The following is a 26,119-nucleotide window of genomic DNA, read 5'->3' as shown; positions in this document are numbered from 1 at the left end:
TGAATTTTGTTAGTCTTTTTGTGAGCTCTTGCAACTACTCCCCAAGGCTAACATGAATTAACTGTTGATAACAAAACCTTGATATTAGTTTGTAATGTATAGATTTTTTTAAGTTTTAAATTGTATTAACTAAAGTTTGTTTAAAAATTAGAAAAAAAAAAAACAACAAGGCAAACACCATTTTTAGTTAACCTCTTTTATTGCTCCAAAAAATTGTTAGATTATAAACAAACAAAAAAAAAACATAAGTTATTTTTCCTCTCTCTCTCGCTCCTTGTTCAAACAGCAAAAGTCTTTGAGTTCTTCATACCTCTTTTTTGTACAGAACCCTACTACACAGCCACAAAGTTCGTTAATTGCAATTTAGAATGTTATAAATTTGATAAAAGAAAACTAAATTATGTTATGATTTTTATTATATACTCTTGATTTTTTTTTTGTTTCTAAATGCCAACAGGAAATACGTGTACTTTCTATTTACAAAGAAAAAAAAAAAAAAACAAATAAATGCGTATGATTTCAACAAAAAAAATCTTGTTTTAATTTCAGTGAAACTAAATTTTTAAAAGTACAAGGTGACATAAAAAAATGCAACAAAGCCAGACGCCATAATTTTACATTTTTTTTAAATTTTTTTTTGAATGGAAGCACTTACTTGAGGTGATCGACACTTGGTATTTTTAGTGCCAACCTTGCTTTCCAAAATACTCCAGACACATAGTCCAACGGATTGGTATCCGGAGATTTTGGTGGCCATTGTGCTCTGGAAATAAAGGGAGGAACCTCATTTTGTAACCATTCTTGGGTGGCGCGTGCTGAGTGCGATGGTGCTGAGTGCTTTTTGAATGTCCAAGGTCTGCGGCCAAGGCTTTAATACATCCTCCAGAATATTATCGCGATAATATTCGGCATTTTTCTGATAACACGGTCGATTAATACGAGCGGAGAGCGACCATCGGCTGTTATGGCGGCCCTCACTTGAGTTCTGGTGGCCAACAGAAGATATATATTTTCAGCTGACCTTTTTGGCAATTGAACACGATCATTTGTTTGTTTCTGATGATGTTGCTGTTTTCTCTCGTCCACTTCCTTGACTTCGAGCTACGCTACCAGTACCATAATCACGGTTACGAGCGATGGTACGAGACACAAAAGATTTATTCACTTTTAAATACTGGAGTGCTCTATCTCTATAAAGAAATCACACTATCAAGCTTGAATTCCATCACGAATAATTTTTTTTTTTGGAAAAATTTTCAACAAAACGCTTTTGTGCGCTTGTAAACAATGCAATGAGCTGTCACTGAAATAATTTTAACAGTTGTCGGACGAGTGGCTTAGAAATGACAGCAGTCTGAAGTTGGTACTACCCTGTACAACAGCCATTGGGGTATAAGAAATTCCAATTGAAATTGATATTTTGGATCTTCAGGTCGTTCCTAATAATTTTGGTGCATCTCTGAAACAACGATTTTTATCATCAATTTGATTATATTTGTTTTATACCCTCCACCATTGTCATTCCGTTTGTAACTCCTTGAAATACTCATGTCAGACCCAACAAAGTATATATATTCTTGATCAGCGTAAAATTCTAAGTCGATTTAGCACTGTCGGTCGGTCTGTTGTAATCACGAATGAGATAGAAGGCTTAAATTTTGCCAGTAGGCAGGTTAAGTTCGCAAATGCGTCATGTAGGTCCACGTTTTTCATATAGCCCCCATATAACGGTACCTTCCCATATTCGGTATTTTGATGATTTTACCGACATTATTCACCGGAATTGTTTCAAATTTGGAATTTGAAGTTCGAAATGGCTACTACAGCCTAGGACAGAAAATTGTCTGTGCAGGTCCACGTCTTCGTATAGCCCCTCTCAATATCGGTATTTTGATAATTTTTGCGTCATTATTCACCTGAGTAGTTTCAAATTTCAAATTCGGTATTTTGACGATTTTAGGTACAACACTCACCGAAATTTTTTGAAATGTCGTATTTGAAGTTCGTAATGGATGCTACAGCCTGTCACAATAAAGTGTATATGTAGGTTCAGGTCTTCGTATAGCTCCGATATAACTGTACCTCCCTATATACGTTATTTGAAGATGCTACATTATACCCGTTATAATGTGGTAGTGGCTTATAACAAACAATGCCTATGTAGGTCCATGTCGCATAGACCCCAATATAACGGCTATATTCCGGTATTTTTAAGATTTTAACAGAATTTTTAACGGATTTTTATTTTTTGAAAATTTCCAAATTCGTTCCAAATGGTTGAGGGTATTCAAAGTTACTGCCCAGCCGAACCAACTGCTTTTTAACTTGGTTCAATTGTATTTGTAAATATTTGATTTGTAAATTAAAACACCAAAAATATTTTGAATCCTTAGCCCAAACTTCATATTTTTGGGGAATCTCTGGACCAAGGTTTTTATCATCGATCTTTTTTTCGAAAAATTTAGTATTTTTTCTGAATTCGCTATAAATTTTCTGTACAGCAGCCATTTAGGTATGAGAATTCCAATTGGATTTAATACAATTTGCTTTGTAGATGAAGATCCCAAATGTATTTTAGATCCTCAGGACAAACTTAGACGAGGACTCAACCATAGTTGATTCATAAATGACATTGATACATCCACCATTCAAGTCACGCTGTTTTTCCTAAAGCCATTCACAAATATTTTGGCTATATAGTGTTACTTATTTACAATTTTCTTACCTTTATTCCCCTATTTCCCCACATTTACCATATATCAGCATATAATTCAATTGTCTAAGTTCTGTAAGTGCTGCATATTCATTTGTCCAAAACATAGCAAGACAATGTGAAAAAAAAACTTTCCATTTCCAATAAAAACACCAAGATGGTTGTTGTTTTGTTTTTTTTTTTTTTTTTCTTGTAACTTCTTCTGAAATAAAATACTAATTTTTATTCATACTTTTCAACTTTAGTTGCCACTACTATTTGTCAACACATGAGAGGGGAAACATTCGAAATAATACGTTTTGTTTTTCTAAATATAAATAAATTCTTTTCTTTTTGGTTTTCTTTTTGAACATTTCTCTTTTTTTGGTTTTGTTTTTGTTAATGGATAAGATGAGGTGTGGAATTTTATAGTACTTTTTTTCTTCATGGTAATAATGTGGGGTGTAGTAATTGTTGTGTGGGTTTGAGTGGGGTGAATGTGTGTTTTTTTTTTTTATTTTCATCTAATTTCTAATTTTTTTGGTTTATTTGTAGTTGTTGTTTTAATTTTTGTGATACTTTTCAGGTCTATAAATGAGTGATGGATGTTGTTTGTTGTTGTTTTCTTTTCTTGTTGAGTGTGATATCTTCTTGTCATAGTTGTTGGTTTGGTTTGGTTTGGTTTGGTTTCCTTTATTATTTTGCTCACGACAAACATTTTGGTAATATTTTCGTAGGCACCGTGGTAATCACTTGTCCCCACACTAAAGTACCAAGGCCGAAGAATACACACCACAGCCATTGATCGAGCGATAAGGCTTTTGTGGAGAATGCCATTTTACCATATTGTATTATGACGACCTGGATGAAAAATAGGAAGAAGGAAATCATATTTTTTCAATTAAAATTTAGGATTTTCAACATACTTGAGAAATCATTGTACCAATCCAAATGGTGTAGAAAATTGGATTGGTAAAGATACCCTCAACAACATTTCGCTGGCCATGGATTTTACGAGCGTTAATTTCATTAAACATAATCATCATAACAAATGCATTGAATATAATTGTAAAATGCTGTGTTGGTCCCGCATTCAAATCTTGGCCACGACCCGATTCAATGTCCAGTATCCAATCGCCTGCAATAAATTTTCAATTGTAGCAAAATCTTTTCAAACTAGATTTTTGTGGGGCAAAACTTACCGGCAAATAACAATCCAAATATAATAATTAATTGATAAAAGGCTTGGCCCAAAATATTCTTCATCATAATGGGTGAAATCAGGGGTTTTGTACGCCCATATGGCTTGCGTAACAATAGATCAGGTGTTGGCAATTCGGTGGCCAAAGCCAAAGAGGCCAGTGTGTCCATAATTAAGTTGACCCATAACATTTGTACTGCCTGCAATAAAATCACATGGAGAATGTTAAAGCAATGAACGATATTAATGCGACTCAGACATTCACCTTTAATGGAGAGTCCTGGACAGCACAGGCACCAATGAATGCAACAACAACGGCCACAACGTTAACTGTTAGTTGAAATTGCAAGAATTTGGCTATGGAATCGTAAACATTACGACCCCACATAACGGCCTTAACAATACTGCTGAAATTATCATCGGTCAATATAATATCGGAAGCTTCTTTGGCCACATCGGTGCCAGCAATTCCCATGGCAAATCCAACATCAGCCTTCTTCAGGGCTGGACCATCATTGGTACCATCTCCGGTTACGGCAACAACTTCACGACTATCGCTTATGGAACTATCAATAATGCCTGTCGTTGAGAGGTTAAATCACGTTTTTATAATAAAGAAAAGGAAGGAAAGACTTTGTATGGAGTTGCTTACCTTTAACAAGAGTATATTTATCAGTAGGTGAAGATCGAGCTAGAACACGCAATCTTGGCCAAACTTTATCTAGCAAATGTTGCTGAACCTGTGAGAAAGGAAAGAAACAAAAAAAATAAAATCAAAAAGTAAAAAAAAAAAACATTAAGTTCGGCCGGGCCAAACTTTGTATACCCTCCACCTTAGGGTAATAAAAAATATTTAAATAAAAGTATCTGAATTCAAATGTTTTCCACTTTAAACTACAAATACCAGTAAGACAATTGGGATAAGTATTCAATGTTCTGCCGCCGGAGCTAGAACCCATTATGGCCTACGAATATCAATTTTCAGACAAATCCGTGGAAAAATGTGGCAAAAATCCTCAAAATACCGAATATCGGAAGGTACCATTACATGGGGGCATAGAGGCTCTCTCTTTTGATCGTGTATGCCCTTTCTGGCACGCCTAGGTGGGGGAGTTGTATCCACCATATGATGGTTCGGATGACTCTCACGGTAACACCCAAGCAGGTACTGCAACGAAAGTATATGATTATGCTGACGTTAGGGAAGGACTTTCGCCTCCTCATGTAGGTCATGAGAAGGCACCCTGTCGCAGTTCTCAGGACGGCGTTCTGGTACGTCTGGCTATGCTTCCACTAGTATTCGCACACCACATTGGAGCCGCCTAGCTGACCACAGACCGACTTATCGCGTTTTAAGAGGTCAACTTGGTTCCCTTGCCCGCACCCCAAGTGCTGCCGGCTAACGCCTTGAGGACCCTGTTCCTACTTTTCATCTTGTCGCAGATAGCTGTGGCTTGCACGGACGACTTGAACATGCTGTTGAATGTGACCCCTAGAACCTTGGGTAGTTCGTGGTCGGTATTAAATTCTCTTCCACCTTCACATTCAACTGTGTTCTCATCTCCGCAGACCATGTGATGTGTGGCCGTTGATTTCGTGGCGGATATTTTCATATTCCTCGCGTGGAAGTATGCGGCTAGCTTCGCGAGAAGCGAGAAGCTCACATATGTCATCGACCATGGGCCCGACGCCACGATCGTACAATCATCCGCATACGTTACAATCTCTATGCCGTCTGGAGGACGAGGAATTCCGGAAAGGTTAAACAGATCCGAAGATATCACCCCACCATGAGGAACTCCCTGTTTCACTCTACGGGCTTTGGACTTCTTATTTCGGAATTTCACGTACGACTGGCGTCCACACATATAGTTGATTATCCAACGTTTCAAACTTGGCCGGAGGGTGGTTCTTCTCTGCACGTCCTCAAACAGTATGGCATGATTGATGGCATCTAATGCCTTTGATAGGTTAAGGGCTACAAACACTGTTCTGTCACACGGATTGTTCTGTTTCAATCCTCTACTAATATGTGTGAAAATGGCGTGTAATGCTGTTGTAGTACTATGTTGTGGACGGAATCCGTGCTGATGGTTGACGACTGGATAACTTCCTCTAATGCTGGGGAGGAGTAAAGCTTCAAGAGTATTACCTACTGGCGACAGAAGCGAAGTCGGCCTGTACGATTCGCCTTTACTGACACCCTTGCCTGGCTTCAGTAGCCGGACCATCCGGCCAGTTTTCCAGGCTTTAGGCACTATGTGGAATTTAGAGACAAATTGAGAACTTTCGTTAAGTACTCGTCCCCCGGCGTATCCTGGTTAAGCATTACCATTGAGATTCCGTCCGGGCCCAACGCTTTAGATGACTTAGCGTTGCGGGTGACATTTGCAACATCGCCCATCGTAAACTGTGGTGGTTCCTCCTAGGCGGGAAGAGATCTGATACGACGTAGTACTCTTCGCTTCGCCCTGTCGTTCTCGGGGTGTTCGACAATTGTTGTCGATTAAAATATTCCGCGCACCTCTTCGGATCAGTCACAAAAGTGGCTGGGGTCCTATTATCCTTTTTTCCAGGGTTCGAGAGTGATTTAAACGTTACCCAAACGTTACACAGCTTACTCATATCGGTTCCAATGTTGCAACACTTCATATGGTTTAGCCACTTTTTTCTCTTATGCTCCTGTGCCAACCGGTTGACTTCTACTGTCAAAACACTGATTCTAGGATCAGTAGTGTTGGTACGACAGAGATCATCACGGTCGTTTGCTTATCCCGCTGCCTTTGCTGGGAAGTTTGCTCTTATCTCGGGTACTCGACCAGCAGGTATATGGCGAGCGGCTGCAGCTTTGATGATGTTTCGGAAAATGCTTTCTGCTACCCGAACGTCAGAAGGGTTGGGCAGTTCTCTGAAGGGGCGGTTGGTGAATTCTCTGAACTCTGACCAGTGAGCTTTCTAATAGTTAAGGAAAATGAGGCGTTCAGAGGTTATGAAATCGGGCAACCTGCTTATGGAGACGAATATCGGGAGATGGTCTTAGCCAAGAGAAATGACGGGTTGCCAAGTCACGTAATTTACCAGACGGGGTGACACTATGTTAAAGTCTGGCGAACTGTGACATTCTCCTCCATCCTCTCTAACCGTGCAGAATGTGGAACAGTCAATCTGCTCTGCCAGCGCTAATCCCCTCTAATCCCCCACCTCCACTTCTAACAACGTTGTAGGCTGCAATCTTCATTCAGATTGGTTTCCTGCACCTCTGTGATCTTAATATTCCTTCGATTCACAAATTCCACTATCTCATCTATTTTGCCTCGGAGTCCGTTGCAATTGAATTGCAAGAACGATGCAGAATACGGAGTTGGAACAGCAACATGTGGCGTTAGATGCTGCGGTGTTGGTTGCTGTTCTGGAAACTGCGGTGGAGTTTGTTATGGTTACCACCTTATGCGGTACTGTGGTGGTAACCATAACAAGTGTGGGTGCAACTTCCACCAAGCACCCTTGTCACCGGTGTATGTAGTGTTTGTATTTTTGTTTGTTTTGATGTTGTAATATGTCCCCTTTTTTTAATTGTTAGGTCCCTTGGACTGTTGGTGTCAGGGTTGGAACCGACCCTGAGTAAAAAGCTCCCCTGAGCAGCTGGATACCCACCACAGTACCGCATAAGGTGGTAACCATAACAAGTTCCATACTCCGACGACGCCTCTGATGAGGACGACGAAAAAGTGGACTCGCTGGGGACTACGTTATTGCAGCACGTCGCAACATAATCCCTTTCGCTGTAGTCTCGCAAACGCCTTAGTCCGGAACAGTTCTTGAAGTGCACCCATTCTTACATTCATTACATCGCACTGAAACAGATCTGTGGTGGATGACGTTTCCTCAATCTCGGCACGGACCAATAAAATCCGGTGCAAGCATTCCGTAATATGCTGCTCCGAATGCAGAAAAATAAACAAATACAAACATGTACATACTGGGTTGGTAGTCGCTGGCCGAAACTGGGATGTTGTGGTTTCGGGTAAATCCGGTATCGTAGAACCCGCTGCCGTGGAATTGGGCTGCTGTGTTGACTCCTTCTGTTGTCTCACAGAATTCTCCTTGGCGCGTTTTATCTCTCCTTTATACCTTTTAAAGTCTGCATTATAGGCTTCCCAATCCGTTGCAAGGTTTGACTTGTGTTGAATTTGATAAATAAAATTCATAACGTCTAAATTGTCTAACTTAATCTAATAATTTATACATTACTGTATAACATTTTGTGGTATTTTAAAAATGCTGATGGATAATTTTCGAATCACATGTGAAAATTCTGATGATAAACAGCTATAACGCCAAAAACGAATTTTGAGATATGTACCTTTTTAACTTAACATTTTCCCATTGCCGACTTAGAGGACAGAAAATGGAGCAAAGAATTAATGCAACATCTCATATACTTACATCGCCATTGCTATCGCGAATGCGTCGATTGAACTCACGTCCCTCCAATATAAGAAAATCGTCATTTGGTTTCAAAATACCGCATTTTGTTGCAATAGATCTTGCCGTATTAACATTATCACCAGTCACCATTCGCACCGTAATACCAGCACGTTGACATTTGCGTATGGCATCGGGTACTTCGGGTCGTACGGGATCTTCAATGCCAACGACACATAAACAAGTGAGATTCGACATAATACCCTCTTCATCATCCCAATCGGGTTCGCCGTCAATATGCACTTCATTCGCGGCCGCTGGTCCGGGTACAAAATCGCGATATGCCACCGAAATTGTACGTAAGCCATCACATGCCATCGGCTCAATAACTTCACGTATTAAACGTTCTTGCATGTCGCGTGTGAATTTTTCCAAAACCCCATCATGACCATAAATAAAGGCACATCTAAAGCAGAAGTAAAAAAAAAAACTTTTAAAATAGGCTTTCTATGGGAAACGGTCGAATGCATTACTTTTTCAACATAATTTCTGAAGCACCTTTACTATAGAGACGATAACCACCATCGGGTCGTGGTATGACTGTACCCATACTCTTGCGCACCGAATTGAATGTGTATACCCGTGTAAACTTATCTTCGGTGATTTCATCGCGTATCTTTTGGTATTTCACACCCAATCCTTGAACAAAACCCAAAAGAGCACATTCTGTTTTGTTGCCCACCTGTGTTGGCAAGTCTTCCGGATTAGCACCTGGCTATTGGATGGCAAAACAAATAAATTCATATTATTTCAAATATATGGAGTCAAATATTGTTTTTACCAAGATATTGGAAGTATAAGCTGAATTGACAGAAATGCCTTGTGTTATTAAGTTGGCAACATGTTTGGGAATGTCGTTAAGCCTTGGTAATACTTTGCATAACTTTTCACAGATATATGATTGTACAACAGTCATACGATTTGTGGTTAAGGTACCTGTTTTATCAGAACAAATGGCAGTGGCATTACCCATAGTTTCGCATGCATCTAAATGGCGCACCAAATTGTTGTCTTTCATCATTTTCTGAAAGTAACAAAGAAGATATTTTAAAGTTATTATATGGCCCCATTGTGAATGATCAATTTCTCATTGGCATACCTTAACCGAGTAGGCCAATGACAAGGTCACAGCCAATGGCAAACCCTCGGGTACAGCAACCACTAATACTGTGACACCAATAATTAAATGTTTAACAAAATTATTGGCATATGTATTTTTCCAGGGCTTCTCATCGATGACAAAGGTTTTAATGCAGAATTGTATGATGAGTATAATAACAGTTATAACAGCAATTGTTGAACCGGCATAACCAATTTGTATGGCCAATTTTGTAAGCTTGGCTTGTAAAACAGATTTATCCTTCTTTCCAGACTCAGCAGCCGCGCCAGAAGATGAGGCCTGGACATGATTGCCATCGGAATCGGATTTAATGCCATCGGACCCGCCCTTATGTTCTGCAAAGGAAGAAAATACAAAGTTAGGAGTAAGTAGAATGGAATTTTAGTGGAATAAAGGCTGTGGTATGTTTTTGGAGAAACAAATTCACAACCGGTAGAAATAAAGTGAGCTCCTAAAGGGGTAGTTTGTATATAAGAGAAGTCTTTAGGGTTTTTTCTTTTAAAATTACTGTGTTTGAAGGCTATCTATTTGTGGGACAAATCTCCTATCTATAGGGTGATATAAAAAAAACTGCAACAAAGTCAAATGGCATAATTTTTATATATTTTTTTTTAATTTAATCGAATGAAAGCAAAGAATGTCGGAAATAGAATCAAATTTTAGAATAAGTTTAGATTTGTTCGAATTGGTCACCTTTGGCACGAATGAAACCGTCACACGCTGCCCGAAGGTAGCTCTGTGGTATTTTGGCCCATTACCGGCGAAGCGCTTGCTTGAGATGATCGACACTTGGGTATTTTTTAGTGCCAACCTTGTTTTCCAAAATACTCCAGACACAATAGTCCAACGGATTGGTATCCGGAGATTTTGGTGGCCATTGTGCGATAGAAATGAAGCGAGGAACCTCATGTTATTACCATTCATGGGTGGCGTGTGCTGAGTGCGATGGTGCTGAGTCCTGTAGGAATGTCTAAGATCTGCGGCCAAAATGTTTGCGTGTCCAAGGCTTTAATACACCCTCCAGAATAATTCCGCGATAATATTCGGCATTTATTCTGATGCCACGGCTGTTATGGCGGCCCACACCATCACCATGACCGAAGCTTGAGTTCGTTGGACTTTTGTGTTTGGAGTATTTTGGAAAGCAGGGTTGGCACTAAAAAATACCAAAGTGTCGATCACCTCAAGCAAGCTCTTCGCCGAGAATGGGCCAAAATACCGCAGAGCAACATTCGGCCAGCGTGTCACAATTCCATTGGTCGTTTGAATGCCATAATTCGTGCCAAAGGTGACCAATTCGAACAAATCTAAATTTATTCTAAAATTTGATGATATTTCCGAATTTTTTGGCTTTTGTTTAATTAAATAAAATTTAAAAAAATTTATAAATTGTGGCTTTTGACTTTGTTGCAGTGTTCTATTATTTCACCCTGTATTTAGTATTGAGTGAGGGAATAGAGCTGAAATTTGATATGATGTCATTGTTGCACCAATAATTATTTGGGAGAAGCAGGTAGTCTGGGAAATGCGTACTATGAACGTACGAAAAGTGTAAAATGCCAGAAAATGCGGCGTTAATTGTTGGGACAGAGACAGAATTCTGAAATTTGGTTTCTAGGGCTTACATATGGAGGCATTGAAATAGTTTTGGACAAAAAAATATGTCCATTGTGTAATGGTTTCATTAATACCCTCCTCAGTAAATGAACTAAGAAGTTGGAGTAAAGGGTAAACATTTTCCTGTTATTCTTTCCGAAAAAGGAAAAATTGAATAACATACATAAGATGAGACATGCCCTTAAACGTTGTAGTGGCGGAAGCAAACACGAAATACACATTTAGTTTTAGAAAACACTAACTTAACAGTAAAGTAAGTCGCTGAAAAACCTTTAGATATTAAAACTAAACGTTATAGTTTTACAAAAATTCAATTCAAAATTGTCCATTTACGTGTTTAAAAAAGTCTCAATTTGAATTGAATAATCATCTATCAATCATCATTTGTTAATTAAAAAAGTATTTTATCTTTTGAAAGGCAGTTTTAAATCTTTAAAAGGGTCCTTAGAAATTTTTTCTATCATTCTTTCAAAATATTCATATCCCTTTATATTGAATCGTTTTCATTACCTTTTGGTTTTGGAGCATCTTCCTCCTCGTCGGTGGCGCCCAATAGTGTAAATATGATACCAGCTTGCGAATTTACACCGACTGCAGTAACAACCATTTTGCCACTACCCTCCATAACATGAGTACCCGATAAGACCATGGGATCGTGATCAATGCCCTTTTTAACGTGATCCGATTCACCAGTTAAAGATGATTCATCTACCTATATATATACACACACACATAGAAAAATACAGCATTATTCCAAAAAGTGTATTTTCCATTAATTCCAAAAAAACATGCTTACCTTTAAATCATTACTTTGTATGAGTATTCCATCGGCTGGCAAAAGATCGCCATATTTAATTTGAGCAATGTCGCCAACAACAATATCGCCTACACTAATTTGACATACTTCACCGCCGCGTATTATGGAAAATTTATGTTCACCTTCGATGCGGCTCTGTAGGCCACGAAACTGGCGTTCTTTTGAGTAGTCATTGAAGGCTGTTACCAATACTACAACTATAACAGAAACTAAGATGGCAGCACCTTCAATCCAAGCATAATGATCTTCTTCTTCCTCCAAAACAGCTAATGGGAAAAAAAAGGAAACAAAATTATGTACACATCCATTCAAGTCCACACCTTTTCAAATACTTACGAGCATCATCGTCGGTTGGTGAATAAAATGATAGGCCAAGGGAAACTAGGGAAGCTACTTCTAAAATTATAAGGGTAACATCTTGCAATGCTTCCCAGACTAGTGTTAAGAATGTTTTAGGCGGCTTTGGCGGTATAACATTGGAGCCAAATGTTTCACGCCGATGTGAGACGTCACGATGCGATCCACTGATACCTTTCGATGATGAACAAAACAAATGTATTTTTATATAGGTAAAATTTCCTTAATAGTTACCATCATTGGGATTCGTATAGAGTTTATTGCATATCTCTACTACTCCACCCACTTCCTGAACTCTGGTAACACCCTCATGACCTCGATGCTCCATGAGCTCTCGCAATTGCTTAAGAGATATCCCATATTGCGCCGGTCTTCCATCTATAGTTGCCATTTGTTAAATCTTAAAAATGTAACATTAAACTAATACTATGTATTTGGATTTGTTTTTTGTTTGTTTTTGATTCCTTTCGGAATTGTTGACGATCTCTCAGATCGTTATGGAATTGTAGGTCGCAATCTTGAATATCTCCTCTTGACAAGCTTCCTCAAAATGGTTTTGGATCTGAAACGAAAAAAATATATTTTTTGGAGTGTTAAACACAAAGACTCAATAAATTTGAATTGAAAATAAATTGAATTGAAAATGCATCTCTCAGTTATAACGAATGTAAGGTATATGGATATAGAGATCATGTCGATTCATGTCACTTAGTTTGGCGTTTAAAAAAATTACAAAATATTCAAATTTGAGTATAAAATAAAATCAATTGTATAAATAAAAGATGTGCCTGCTTAATAGATAAATTTGTGGGGGTAAATTGCTGTGAATTCGACAAAGCGTTTTTTACTTGGTTTAAAGAATTTTTGTAAAAAAATATATCAAGTTCTCTACAAAAAAATAGGTTTTCACTGGATGAAGTAGCAATGCCAAACCACTACTGATGTCCTCCATCTACAGGGTGAAATGAAAAAACTGCAATTAACTCCAGACTGCTGTCATTTCTAAACCACTCGTCCGACAGCTATTAAAATTATTCCAGTGACAGCCCATTATATTGTTTACAAGCATACAAAAGCATATTGTTGAGAATTTTCCAGAAAAAAAGTTATTCGTGATGGAATTCAAGCGTGATAGTGTGATTTCTTTATAGAACTCCAGCACTTAAATGTGAATAAATCTTGTGTTTCGTAAAATCGCTCGTTACCGTGATACTGGTAGCGTAGCCCGACGTCAAGGAAGTGGACGGAAGAAAACAGCAACATCAGCAGAAATGGTTCGAAAAGTAAGGAAGCGACTTGATCGAAACTGTGCGTCGCTGTGGCCGAAAAATGGCTCGTGATCTGAACATATAGCAATATTCCATTCGACAAATATTGAAAAATGAGCTCGGAGTAAAGCCATTGAAATTCCAAGAAGAGCAAGAACTTACACCGCAACAGAAAGAAAATAGACTCAAAAGACCGAAAGTGGTGAAGTGTCGAATTTAGGTTTCTCCGGTGAAAAAACATTCGTTGTCCAGCAGTTTATAAACAAATAAAATGATCGTGTTTACTTGCCAAAGAGGTCAACTAAAAATGTGTATCTTTGGTTGGCCACCAGAACTCAAGGACCGGCCATGGTTATGGTGTGGGCCGCCATAACAGCCGATGGTCGCTCTCCGCTCGTATTAATCGACCGTGGCATCGATTATTCTGAAGGGTGTATTAAAGCCTTGGGCACGCAAACATTTTGGCTGCAGACCTTGGACATTCCAACAGGACTCAGCACCATCGCACTCAGCACGCGCCACCCAAGAATTGTTACAAAATGAGGTTTCTTGCCTCATTTCCAGCCCAAAATGGCCACCAAAATCTCCGGATAACAGTCCGTTGGACTATTGTGTTTTGGAAAGCAAGGTTGGCACTAAAAAATAGCAAAGTGTCGATAACCTCAAGCAAGCGCTTCGCCGGAAATGGGCCAATATACCGCAGAACAACATTCATTGGCCGTTTGAAAGCCATAATTCGTGCCAAAGGTGACCAATTCCAACAAATCTAAACTTATTCTAAAATTTGATGCTATTTCCGACATTTGTTGCTTTCATTCAAAGAAATTTAAAACAAATGTAAAAATTATGGCGTTTGACTTTGTTGCAGTTTTTTATCTCACTCTGTATATGCCATACGAAGGCCCGGATCACCACACAGAGATGTCCTGGACATGTTAAAAGAAATGGGCAGTACATGCGACATTATCCTAGGATGTGACGTAAATACCCATATCTTCCACTGTGGAAGCAGCTACAAAAATGTAAGAGGTGAGTCAGTATTCAATGTTATTCTTAATAATAACCTTCGAATATGGGTAAGGGGGAGGTCATTGACATAAACCTCTGCAATATGGACGACTCTGCTGTTAGCAACTGGATAGATGTCTTCCAAAAATGCTCTTTATCAGATCACACAATGACATTATTTCAAGTGGCTACTTGCGAAATCAAACAGAGATCTTATTGGTATCCACGAAGACCGGACTGAGGCAAATACAAGTTTCATATGCAAGATTTAAAATACGATCCTCGAGATCTGCAATCAAACATTGATGTTGATAGAACTGTGAATGCTATCACAAATGCTCTTCGTTGAAGCTATGATTGATTCAAGCTTAAGTTCAACAGGGTCTTCTTTACCCGCTAATTATTCCAAGCCCGTTCCCTTGGCTGTGGTTTCGGTAGATAGTAGATAGGGACAGTAGGAATCTTGTTAATCCATTCGTGTCCAATGAACTGCTATGGAAGGAAATCCTACCTATAAAACAGGATGATGGTAAGTGGACAAACTCTGGTCTAGAGATAGTAAGCAATCATTAACACCTGCCCCAAGACATACAGCTGATAATATGTGACTCATAGAAAGGATAACAAACTATTTCAGGGCCAAGCCCGTTCGATCCGCCATCTTGAAAGAAAAGTTTAAAGCTTTCGTCGCCAATCTATGGAAGGAGGTAACGTTGACTTATATTTTGCAAAGCTGGGAAATCTAGTCACACTTTGCCCAGGGAAGTGCAGTTCAGCAGCGCATCTTTAGGTAAATCAATGCGAACGAAAATCACAATTTCCACAGTTGGGAACCTTTGGCACGAATTATGGCCTTCAAACCGGCAATGGAACCGTCACACGCTGCCCGAATGATGCTCTGCGATATTTTGGCCCGTTCACGGCGAAGCGCTTGCTTGAGGTGGTCGACACTTTAGTATTTTTTAGTGCCAACACTGCTTTCCAAAATACTCCAGATACAATAGTCCAACAGAATGGTATCCGGAGATTTTGGTGGCCATTGTGTGCTGGAAATGAAGCGAGGAACCTCATTTTTTAACAATTCTTGGGTGGCGCGTGCTGAGTGCGATGGTGCTGAGCCCTGTTGGAATGTCCAGAATGTTTTCGTGCCCAAGGCTTTATTACACCCTCCAGAATATTTTCGCGATTATATTTAGCATTTATTCTGTTGCCACATTCGATTAATTCGAGCGGAGAGCGACCATCGGCTGTTATGGCGGCCCACACCATCACCAGGGCCGCCGCTTGAGTTCTGGTGGTTAACCGAAGGTGTACATTTTTAGCTGACCTCTTTGGCAAGAAAACACGATAATTTTGTTTGTTTACAAACTGCTGGACAACGAATGCTTTCTCATCGAAGAAAACCAAATTCGGCAGTTCACCACTTTCGGCCAAGCGAAGCAACTATTTAGCTCTTTTGAGTCTATTTTCTTTATGTTGCGGTGTAAGCTCTTGCACTTTTTGGAATTTCAATGGCTTTATCCCCAGCTCATTTTTCAATATTTGCCGAATGGAATTTTGCGATATGTTAAGCTCACGACCCTTTTTTCGGCCACTGTGACACGTATATCGATAAAGTCGCTTCTTTACGTTTCGAACCATTTCTGCTGATGTTGCTGTTTTCTTCCGTCCACTTCCATGACGTCGGGCTACGCTACCAGTATCATGGTAACGGGATATGGTACGAGACACAAAAGGTTTATTCACATTTAAATGCTGGAGTGCTCTAACGATAGTCACTTGTGGTTTTCCAGCCAAATATAAAGAAATCACAAATCGCTTGAATTCTATCACGAATAACTTTTTTTCTGGAAAATTCTCAGCAAAATGCTTTTGTACGCTTGTAAATAATACAATAAGCTGCCACTGGAATAATTTTAACAGCTGTCGGACGAGTGGCTTGGAAGTGACAGCAGTCTGATGTACCCACATTTTGTGATCTTTTTGATTATTTTGTGCATGATGTAACAAAAATTCATAGAATCAATTTGATATGTATCATATTTTTAGCTGATAAATGATATATGAAGACGACAAGATATGCAGCACATCACTTTTTTATGCATTTTTGTATTGAACCATTGACACATTTTCCATAACTCTGCTGCCAGATATAATGGAAATTTCGCCCTCAATCTTAACGTACGTTGCTTGTTTATTATGAATTGTTACAACAGAAACAACACTGCATGCAGACAACAAATGAACTTGTCAAATGCAAAATAATTCCTTGTCTCAACAATGTAGGAACGAACACAGAACATAAAGCCTAAAAAACAGAGACAGTTCATTTTCTTCTTGTCCAAGTGTTTTGAACATAAGGCCATCACCATAAATGAGAACGACAATGTCAAATCTAGAATACATTAAAAGGGACAGGGAGGGTGGAAGATATTGATTGTTGTGATATGGATGAATATGTAGTAGGTGGCGAGTATGTTGGCTTGGCTGGCTGGCTGGCGAATAAAATGAGGACAACAATTTTGTGGGCATACTGTCAGCCGGAGGTATTTACAAAGTCGTTTGATTGCATAAGTGAATTATTGTAACTCAATCGGTAGATAAATCCTTTATCCAATCCCAACAAAAATAGAAAACATATTTGGGAATCAAAATGGAGCAATATTTGTATGATGTGTCACGTGTTTTCTGTCGTTTAAACAATTCGTGAATTTGAATAATTCTGACATGTAGATAATTACTGTGCTTCTCCTTGATTAGTTTGAAGAAAAAGTCCTACAAAAATATGAACACAAGTCCATTGAATTTGTCAAGAAAAGGTTGGTGTCAGCAAAAATCCTTTTTTAAATGCTTAGGAATGCGTTTTCTTAACAAAAGGTATTTTACATCGATATTAAAACGTATACGAATTGTTCGTAACACAGCATGATAAGAACTCAAATAAGAGTACAATGAACATGTGAATATACATATGTACATGTGGGTAGGTATACACATGCAAGATGAATACAAAAGCAAACACAAAACACACAAAAAATATATTATTCGTCTGCTCCAGTTTAAGCCTTTGTTTATAGACAAATATACAAGAAACAACAACAGCAGAAGCAACAACAACAACAAAAGCTTACAGCTTATGAAATATTTACAAAAGTTTAATGTCCTAAAATATATTATTTGGCTTTGGCTAAAATACAGTAACAACATGCCAGCCATCCAAATTGTACACACATACATACACAAATTTAGTAGTAGGAAAATATATTTTTGTATGGACACAGGCTATAAATGACGGTAAATTTAATTAAACTTTTAAAGGACATATTGGAGTGTATGTCACAACAAAGGATAGGACAGGGGGGAAGGATAAATATAATGACAGATATATCCATTTGTTGTATGTAACATCATTTAGATGAAATTGCACATTAAACATTTTCTGTGTCATCTTGTAAGGCATGTTGTGTCTGATCCACTTAACAAAATATGACAACGATAGGCCAGATGTTATCGTTGTTTTCATACATTCTGTGATATATATTTCGAGCCTCTACCTCACAAATGCAAAGAGGCCTCAAGTTGTATTTAATTATTTTTACAAAGGATTCTAATGAAAGGCCACAATTTAATTCTAAAGCAAATTTGAAACGTATCTCAAAATCGATGACCGTGAAGATATAAAGGATGTTTTTTAAGCTAGATAGAACTTTAAATAGTAAAAAGTAACACAAAAAAAAAATAAATTTTGATGAAACTTTTTTTTATTTGTTTCAGTATACTCTGACAAATCATCATGAATAGACTCACGCTTGAACAACGCTAGGAAGTTATCCAAAATTATTTTGACAATCAGGCTCTAGGCAAAATTGTGTTCAGCGATGAGGCGCATTTTTGGCTTAACGGGTTTGTTAATAAGCAAAATTGCCTCATATGGAGTGAGACCAATCCACAAGAGACCCTACATCCAGAAAAATGCACCGTATGGTGTACGCTACGTACGTACGTACGCTACGAAATTATCCAAATTTATTTTGAAAATTAGGCTCTAGGCAAAATTGTGTTCAGCGATGAGGCGCATTTTTGGCTTAACGGGTTTGTTAATAAGCAAAATTGCCGCATATGGAGTGAGACCAATCCACAAGAGACCCTACATACAGAAAAATGCACCGAATGGTGCCGTTTTCACGCTAGTGGCATCATCGGACCTTATTTCTTCGCGTTACCGCACCATGAACAATGATTTTTTGTTTTAAAATATGGATGACACATTGATCCGGAGGAGATGTGGTTTCAACAGGATGGCGCTACGTGCCATACGGCGAACGGAACCATCGACCTATTGAAATCAAAATTTGGCGATAAGTTGATTTCGAGAAGTGGGCCTGTCAATTGGCCTCCAAGGTCGGGCGATTTAACACCTCTCGATTATTTCCTGTGGGGCTACGTAAAGGCACTGGTTTATGCTGATAAACCAGCAACAATTGACGCCTTGAGGCCAACATTGTTCGTGTTATTCGTGACATATGGAAAGCAGTGCTCGATAAAGTGCCAAAATTGGATGTCCAGAATGCACTTCCCGAAATCATTTTCAAATGTTAATGTCACGTATTGATCTTTCGAATAAAAAAAATTGATTTGATTTGTGTTATTTTTTACAATTTCAAGTTCTATCGAGCTTAAAAAAAACACCCTTTATTTCATAACGTTTCAAACAAGGACGAAAACCAACTGAATTTTACTCCGGTTAATAGAATGCAAAGCAAGAATGTTAAAGCTTTAAAATCAAAAATAAACCCAGAGTTCGAAAATTTAAAAAAAAATATTAAAATCATTCTTCGAAATTTGAAACACATTGACAATTCCATATAACCAAAACATAAGGGGCATTTATAAGTCGGGACGTCGACTAAAATGAAATATTGTTTATATTTCATAATGTTTTGAATTGTTGATCTTGTAATTTTAAATAAATTTATTGATTTTGATGAAATTCGAGTAGCTGTAACTTAAAATGTTAATGAGTATTTATGGTAATATCTTGATTGTTAGTTGACTCCCAACTTTTGACTTAAATTTCGATCCTGCAATTGGCAGAAACTTTTGCCTAAAGTTCATTTTTAAACCTTTGGAAAATAAATTTAAAATAGCTTAAAATAACCATAAGCAAACTTAGCTAAATTTAATGAATTAAAATCGATTCTTGGATGTTATTGGAGTGTGTGAAACGTGGCTGAAGTTGAACACAAAATGCATATTTAAGTCGTTCGTCTTAGGTAAATGTTAATCACTATTTATAGAACTTTTCTCTGGAGCAGCTAAAATTCTTTGTGTAGTGTATTATAAATGAAAAAACTACAACCAACTTCAGACTGCTGTCATTTCTAAGCCACTCGACCGACAGCTGTTAAAATTATTCCAGTGACATCTCATTATATTGTTTACAAGCGTACAAAAGCATTTGGGTGAGAATTTTCCAGATAGAAAAGTTATTCGTGATGGAATTCAAGCGTGATAGTGTGATTTCTTGATATTTAGCTGTAAACCACATGTGGCTATTATTAGAGCACTCCAGCATTTAAATGTGAATAAATCTTTTGTGTCTCGTACAATCGCTCGTTACCGTGATACTGGTAGCGTAGCCCGACGTGAAGCAAGTTGACGGTAGAAAACAGCAACATAAGCAGAAATAGTCCGAAAAGTAAGAAAGCGACTTGATCGAAACCCTCGTGGCAGTGGTTGAAAAATGGCTCGTGAGCTGAACATATCGCAAAATTCCATTCGGCAAATGAGCTCGGGGTAAAGCCATTGAAATTCCAAAAAGTGCAAGAACTTACACCGCAACTGATGCAAAATAGACTCAAAAGAGCTAAAGAGTTGCTTCGCTTGGCCGAACGTGGTGAACTGTCGAATTTGGTTTTCCCCGATGTGAAAACATTCGTTGTCCAGCAGCTTGTAAACAAACAAAATAATCGTGTTTACTTGGCAAAGAGGTCAGCTAAAAATGTGTACCTTGGTTGGCCACCAGAACTCAAGCGCCGGCTATGGTGATGGTGTGGGCCGCCATCACAGCCGATGGTCGTTCTCCGCTCGTATTAATCGACCGTGGCATCAGAATTAATGCCGAATATTATCGCGAAAATATTCTGGAGGGTGTATTAAAGCCTTGGGCACACAAACATTTTGCCCGCAAACCTTGGACATTCCAGCAGAACTCAGCACGCGCCAGCCATGAATGGTTACAAAATGAGGTTCCTCGCTTCATTTCCAATGTTGGCACTAAAAAATACCAAAGTGTCGATCACCTCAAGCAAGCGCTTCACCGGGAATGGGCCAAAATACCGCAGGGCAACATTCGGGCAGCGTATGACGGTTTTATTGGCCGTTTGAAAGCCATAATTTGTGCCTAAGGTAACCAATTCGAACAAATCTAAACTATGTTGGAAAGCAATGTTGGCACTAAAAAATACCAAAGTGTCGATCACCTCAAGCAATCGCTTCACCGGGAATAGGCCAAAATACCGCAGGGCAACATTAGTGCAGCATGTGACGGTTTCATTGGTCGTTTGAAGGCCATAATTTGTGCCAAAGGTGACCAATTCGAATAAATCTAAACTTATTCTATCTAAAAATTCTATCCGAATTTTTTTGCTTTCAGTTGTTGTGTCTGAGGGTCTAATTACTAAATTGCTACTAAATTTAAATTATTATTATATTTTTGTATATATATTACTATTCGTTGATTATTTTTGTTATTTATTTAGTTTTTTTTTAGATTAATATAGTTATTGGCTGTTTTTATACTGTTGTTTGTTAATATAAGATTTTGGCCATGTTGGCTTATTTATATTGAATTGTATGAAAATAAATGAAATGAAATGTAAAAAAATATGGCGTTTGACTTTGTTGCAGTTTTTTTTTTATTTCACCCTGTAGATTATAAACTTCAAGAAAGATTTACTGTCAGTTGAATTGGCTTATTGTTAGAAGACTTCCAGATACGATAAACACAAGGTAAACTTTTCCTTTCATATAAATTTTCGACGATATTTGGTATGATGGCAATTTTCATCACTATGCAAAGAAGATTTAAGTATGGACTTTCTCTTGTATGAGATGCCATTTTAGTATTATAATTAGGTTGGTACATTTATGAAATAGTTGTACATATCAAAACTGGCTTAAATCGCGGTTTTACTTTTAATTGTAGATATAACCATGGTACAATGAAGAGAAGGTAGGTCAACTTTGAAAAAATTGCAAGTATAGAGGTCTACCTGTTTGGCTTGTAATGTCAGAAATAGTATCAAAACAATAACAAAATCAAACAACTTGTTGCATTAATTTTGAATAAATAATTGAAAACCGCGAAAACTTAATGAAAGGTCAACACTTCTTTTCAAAACCAGGTTCTATATATCTCTAAAGGATTATTTCGCTACAAAAACTCTAGATGTTGTCGATGCATACGATGAAATAAACATTTTGAAAACATCCGAATTTGAATGTTTTCTGGACAATTTTTTTGTTATTGAAAAGAAAACACATATATAAACAAATAAAGGTGACATATTAAGCCAAGAAAATAAAAAATTGAAATCATATGGTATCATAGCCCTACCTTGATATCATTATACCATGGATATAACTATGTATAATTGTTTTTAGTTATTCAACGTATTGAGAAGCGTAACTCGTACAAATTTTTCGAAAAACTAATTTGGAATGTTTACATAAAAATTTTCAAATCTAAATCTAAAGCAAACCTATAAATCAAGTAAAATTAGATTATTATTTTCCTATTTTCAAAACAAAATAAATTTTGCGGACAAAATACGAATATCTAGTTTATGTCTATAGCTTTAAGGAGATGCCAACCAAAATGACAAACCTTATGGAGGTATTATACCTAAATGGAGGTCATTATACCTACTTATTTCAGTATAATTATACTCATACCAATTCTATCATCCTTGTTGGTGTTGAGCATGCCCCAGAGGAGAAAATTTCAAGCACCGGCCTAATGCTTAGATTGATGTGGAAAATCCTAAATTCATGATTTGCATCACAAATATGAAACCATAAGAGATATCAGCACATATGATACCATTTTGGAAAGGCAAGAATATAAGCTATAATGTAGCACACCATAACGGGTCCATTTTCGAGTAGGGGTTTTTCAAAAAGTATAGGGATATATATAATTATATAAAAGTATAAAGTATAAAAATATCAATTTTCTTGCATTACTCCGGAATCGGTTCCAATAACCCCATCATATGATAACAGTTTTGTATAACCGGATGTTGTATTCGGACTTTCGGGTCAAATAACCGGGTATTTGCCCCACGAAAAAATTACTCTCCCTTAATTAGGTTAAAAATAACCACCTGCGGTAGAAATGAACCGAGCATATTCCCTTAAGTCCAAGTTGACTTATTTCAATAAAGCAAATGAAGTAAAATTAGATAATTATATTCTTATTTTCAAAACAAAATAAATTTTGCGGACAAAATATCGAATACCTAGTTTATGTCTATAGCTTTAGTTTAAGGAGATGCCAACCAAAATGACAAACCTAATGGAGGTATTTATAGACACATGTCATTATACCTACTTATTTCAGTATAATTATCCTCATCTCCTACCAAATCTTTCATCCTTGTTTCAACACACAGTACCCACACTCATGTGTGTGTTGTGTAGGGTACAAACTGTTATATAACCAAATATTTTGTACTTCCTTGTTTTGATTTTTTTTTCTTGTGGCGGAATATCAACATTTGTGTAAGAGTGGTTGTGGGCAAACAAACAACAAAAATCAATAATAAACGAAAAGGTGAAAAACATATCAACCGTATTCGATCTCTACCAATATTGGGTTTGTTATGTTGCGGGTATAGCAACCACCCATCAACCCACTTACCTACAACCACCTACCTTATCATCTTCTTCAATATGCAACATAAAATAGAATTGAAAAACACCCCAACCCTCATTTCCGTCTATGTGATGTATTATTTAAATACCTTCACATACAAGCCAATATAAACACACATAGTTATGTACCCAAGGAAGCATGTAAAGGTATTTTCTTTTCCAACCAAAGGAAACACACATTTATTATAGCTATATTTTTTTGTGAGAATATCCTCATCAAGGCGAAAAAAAACTTTAAGATCCAATTTTTTATAATTTTTTTCTTTCTGGTAGTACATACCCAATACGTCAGCTGTTATGCGAGGAAGACACTTTCAGCTGTATTTTCTTTATTGTCGTTGCAAGAAGAAAAATGCCTTCTCCAAACAAAATCAATTCAATCATTCATTTTTAAATGGAGTTTCACTATCTACATCCATTTAAAACGCGACGTTGTTGTTGCCTTCAGTTTCGTTTTCGTTTATTTAGAATACAATGTCGTTTGGATATTGATTCTATTTTAGCTTTCAATTGCTAATGAATTTTTTCTCCTCATTCCATGTAAATGTGTATATTTTCCATACACAATTTTTTCTTCTTTGCCAAGTTGTTACAACACCAACACCTCCTCCAAGTTTTCACACGAAAACGAAAAGAAAAAAAAAAAACGGAAACACTCGCGTTTTCTTTTGTAATTTGAATTGCGACCGACAAAATAAGGAATGTATCGATTAAAGTGCGTGTGTGTTTGCGTTCAATGTGTTTTTTAACACACACAAAATAAATTTTTTTAAAACTTTCCCGTTCTTTTCTATTGATTTTTCTTCTAGCTTATCCTTTCGATTTTGGAATAAAATAAAATCAATATTTGGTGGTATTCAGGGATACTTAAGTCGACTTTCGATTAATCGAGGTGTAAAGTCGAAGCCGATGTTTGCTTGTGTTGAAAATCGCAAAGTAGACTTTTTGTAATCGATTTTATATCATAGGGCCAAGTAATCTAAAGGCGCTATCAGACGCCACATTTGCTCAATGTAGCAGTTGCCCATATCGCTCTCGCACATCTACCAAAAGTGTTATAAATAAAAAAAAAAAAATCTGAATTGCGTATTCTACGAATCTTACTTTATTTTACTACAATTCTTTCATGTTGATACCTGCAGACATCAAGGAGTCACCGTTTTTTTACTTGGATCTTGACTTAATTTAACAAAACTGCATATTGAACTTCCTAAAAATTTTAGTACTTCAACTTGAATTCGAAAAACCAAATTTCTATCGATAACTTAAAATGTGTTTTCCCTAAACTGTGTTTTTTGAGGTATTTAATTTTATATATTAAATATTGGCAATCATGGAAAACAGTTGGTCTGTTCCAAAACTATGATAACCGATTTTCCATCTATGATATCGAAACAAGTAAAAAAGAAGCTAAGTTCGGCTGGGTCGAATTTTTAATGCCCTTCACCATTTGGAAGGAACTTAAAAATGTTCATAAAAACTTCCCGAAACTACCACTTTAATGAAAACTGTTATATGGAGACTATACGAAGACGTTGACCTGTCGCTGAAATCATCAAAATTCCGAATATAGGGATGTACCGTTATGTAGGGGATATACAAAAACATGAACCCACATACGAATTTTTTTGTCATAGGTTGTAGTACCCATTACGAACTTCAAATGCGAAATTTGTTACAATTCCGGTGAATAATGTCGCACAAATCATAAAAATACCGAGTATTGGGAGGTACCCTTATATGGGGGCTATACGAAGACGTGGGCCTGCATACAAAAATTTTTGTCATGGGCTGTAGCACCGATTACGAACTTTGAAATAATTCTGGTAAATAATGTCGCTAAAATCATGAAAATACCGAATATCGGGAGGTACCGTTATATAGGGACTATACGAAGACCAGGTCCACGTCATACAACATTTTTTTCATAGGTTGTAGTACCCATTAGGATCTTCCAATACGAAATTTGAAACGATTCTGTTGAATAATGTTGTAAAGGTCTGTTTCAGAAGCTGCAAGAATCTACAATTTTTGCATTTTTTCGCCGATTTTTACAATATAATAAATGGAAAAATCAATTATCAAATTCCCTAAAATGTAAATTTTTGAAATTAAAATAATTTTTTGTTTACACTTTTGAACATAAACTTTGACATATAAAACATTAAAAACCATTGACGTTTTTAATGCAAATTTTAGTTCAAATTCTGGCTTACAGAAAATGTAATTCTTAAAATTGCTCTATAAATATGATTTTTATCCCAACATGTCACTGTTGTGAGCAGCGCCCCTATCACATTAACTATTTTTCCATAATGCATTTTGTCCAGTCTTTACCATTTTAAGTATTTGCTTTGTTCAAAGACCTCCTCGGCTGTCTTTTTCTCAAAAGAAAAAATAACTTTAAGGTTGTCCTTGGTAGTTGGACTCTTCGATTTCTTTAAATTTCCCTAACTTTTTTTATTTGGTGATGTCCGGAAATTGTCCTATTCATAAAATAAGGCACCTCTTTTAAAACTTGTAGATTTTTTTATATCTTGTTATGTATTTGAAATATTAATATTTGAATTTCTAATTTTGCTAGAAAACTTAACGGTTGTTTAATGTCGTTTCTTAG

General features: G+C 37.1%; 1 protein-coding gene across 1 annotated transcript; it reads right to left on the bottom strand.

Annotated features, from left to right (window-relative positions):
- Window positions 1–3,385: 3,385 nt before the first annotated feature.
- Window positions 3,386–24,322, bottom strand: LOC131804171 (plasma membrane calcium-transporting ATPase 1-like). Its single transcript, XM_059126653.1, has 14 exons — window positions 23,783–24,322; window positions 12,524–12,851; window positions 12,269–12,463; window positions 11,912–12,198; window positions 11,626–11,827; window positions 9,478–9,833; window positions 9,160–9,402; window positions 8,852–9,093; window positions 8,340–8,784; window positions 4,546–4,633; window positions 4,159–4,472; window positions 3,895–4,093; window positions 3,619–3,830; window positions 3,386–3,553 (listed from the first exon to the last, which is right to left on the bottom strand). Exons 2-14 carry the CDS (start codon window positions 12,678–12,680, stop codon window positions 3,398–3,400), a joined length of 3,096 nt encoding a protein of 1,031 aa, XP_058982636.1. The 5' UTR covers window positions 12,681–12,851; window positions 23,783–24,322; the 3' UTR covers window positions 3,386–3,397.
- Window positions 24,323–26,119: the final 1,797 nt, after the last annotated feature.

Source organism: Musca domestica, unplaced genomic scaffold (genome assembly GCF_030504385.1).
Source record: "Musca domestica strain aabys unplaced genomic scaffold, Musca_domestica.polishedcontigs.V.1.1 4, whole genome shotgun sequence".
Lineage (NCBI taxonomy): Eukaryota > Metazoa > Arthropoda > Insecta > Diptera > Muscidae > Musca > Musca domestica.
Note: the sequence above shows the minus strand (reverse complement) of the source record. Positions and strands in the feature narration are given on the sequence as shown.

Coding starts and splice junctions, on each gene's coding strand:
- LOC131804171 (XM_059126653.1), bottom strand. CDS start 12,680: ATGGCAACTATAGATGGAAGACCGGCGCAATATGGGATATCTCTTAAG. Junction 12,199..12,268: donor ACCAACCGACGATGATGCTC/GTAAGTATTTGA, acceptor TTTTCCCATTAG/CTGTTTTGGAGGAAGAAGAA. Junction 3,831..3,894: donor ATTTGGATTGTTATTTGCCG/GTAAGTTTTGCC, acceptor AATTTATTGCAG/GCGATTGGATACTGGACATT.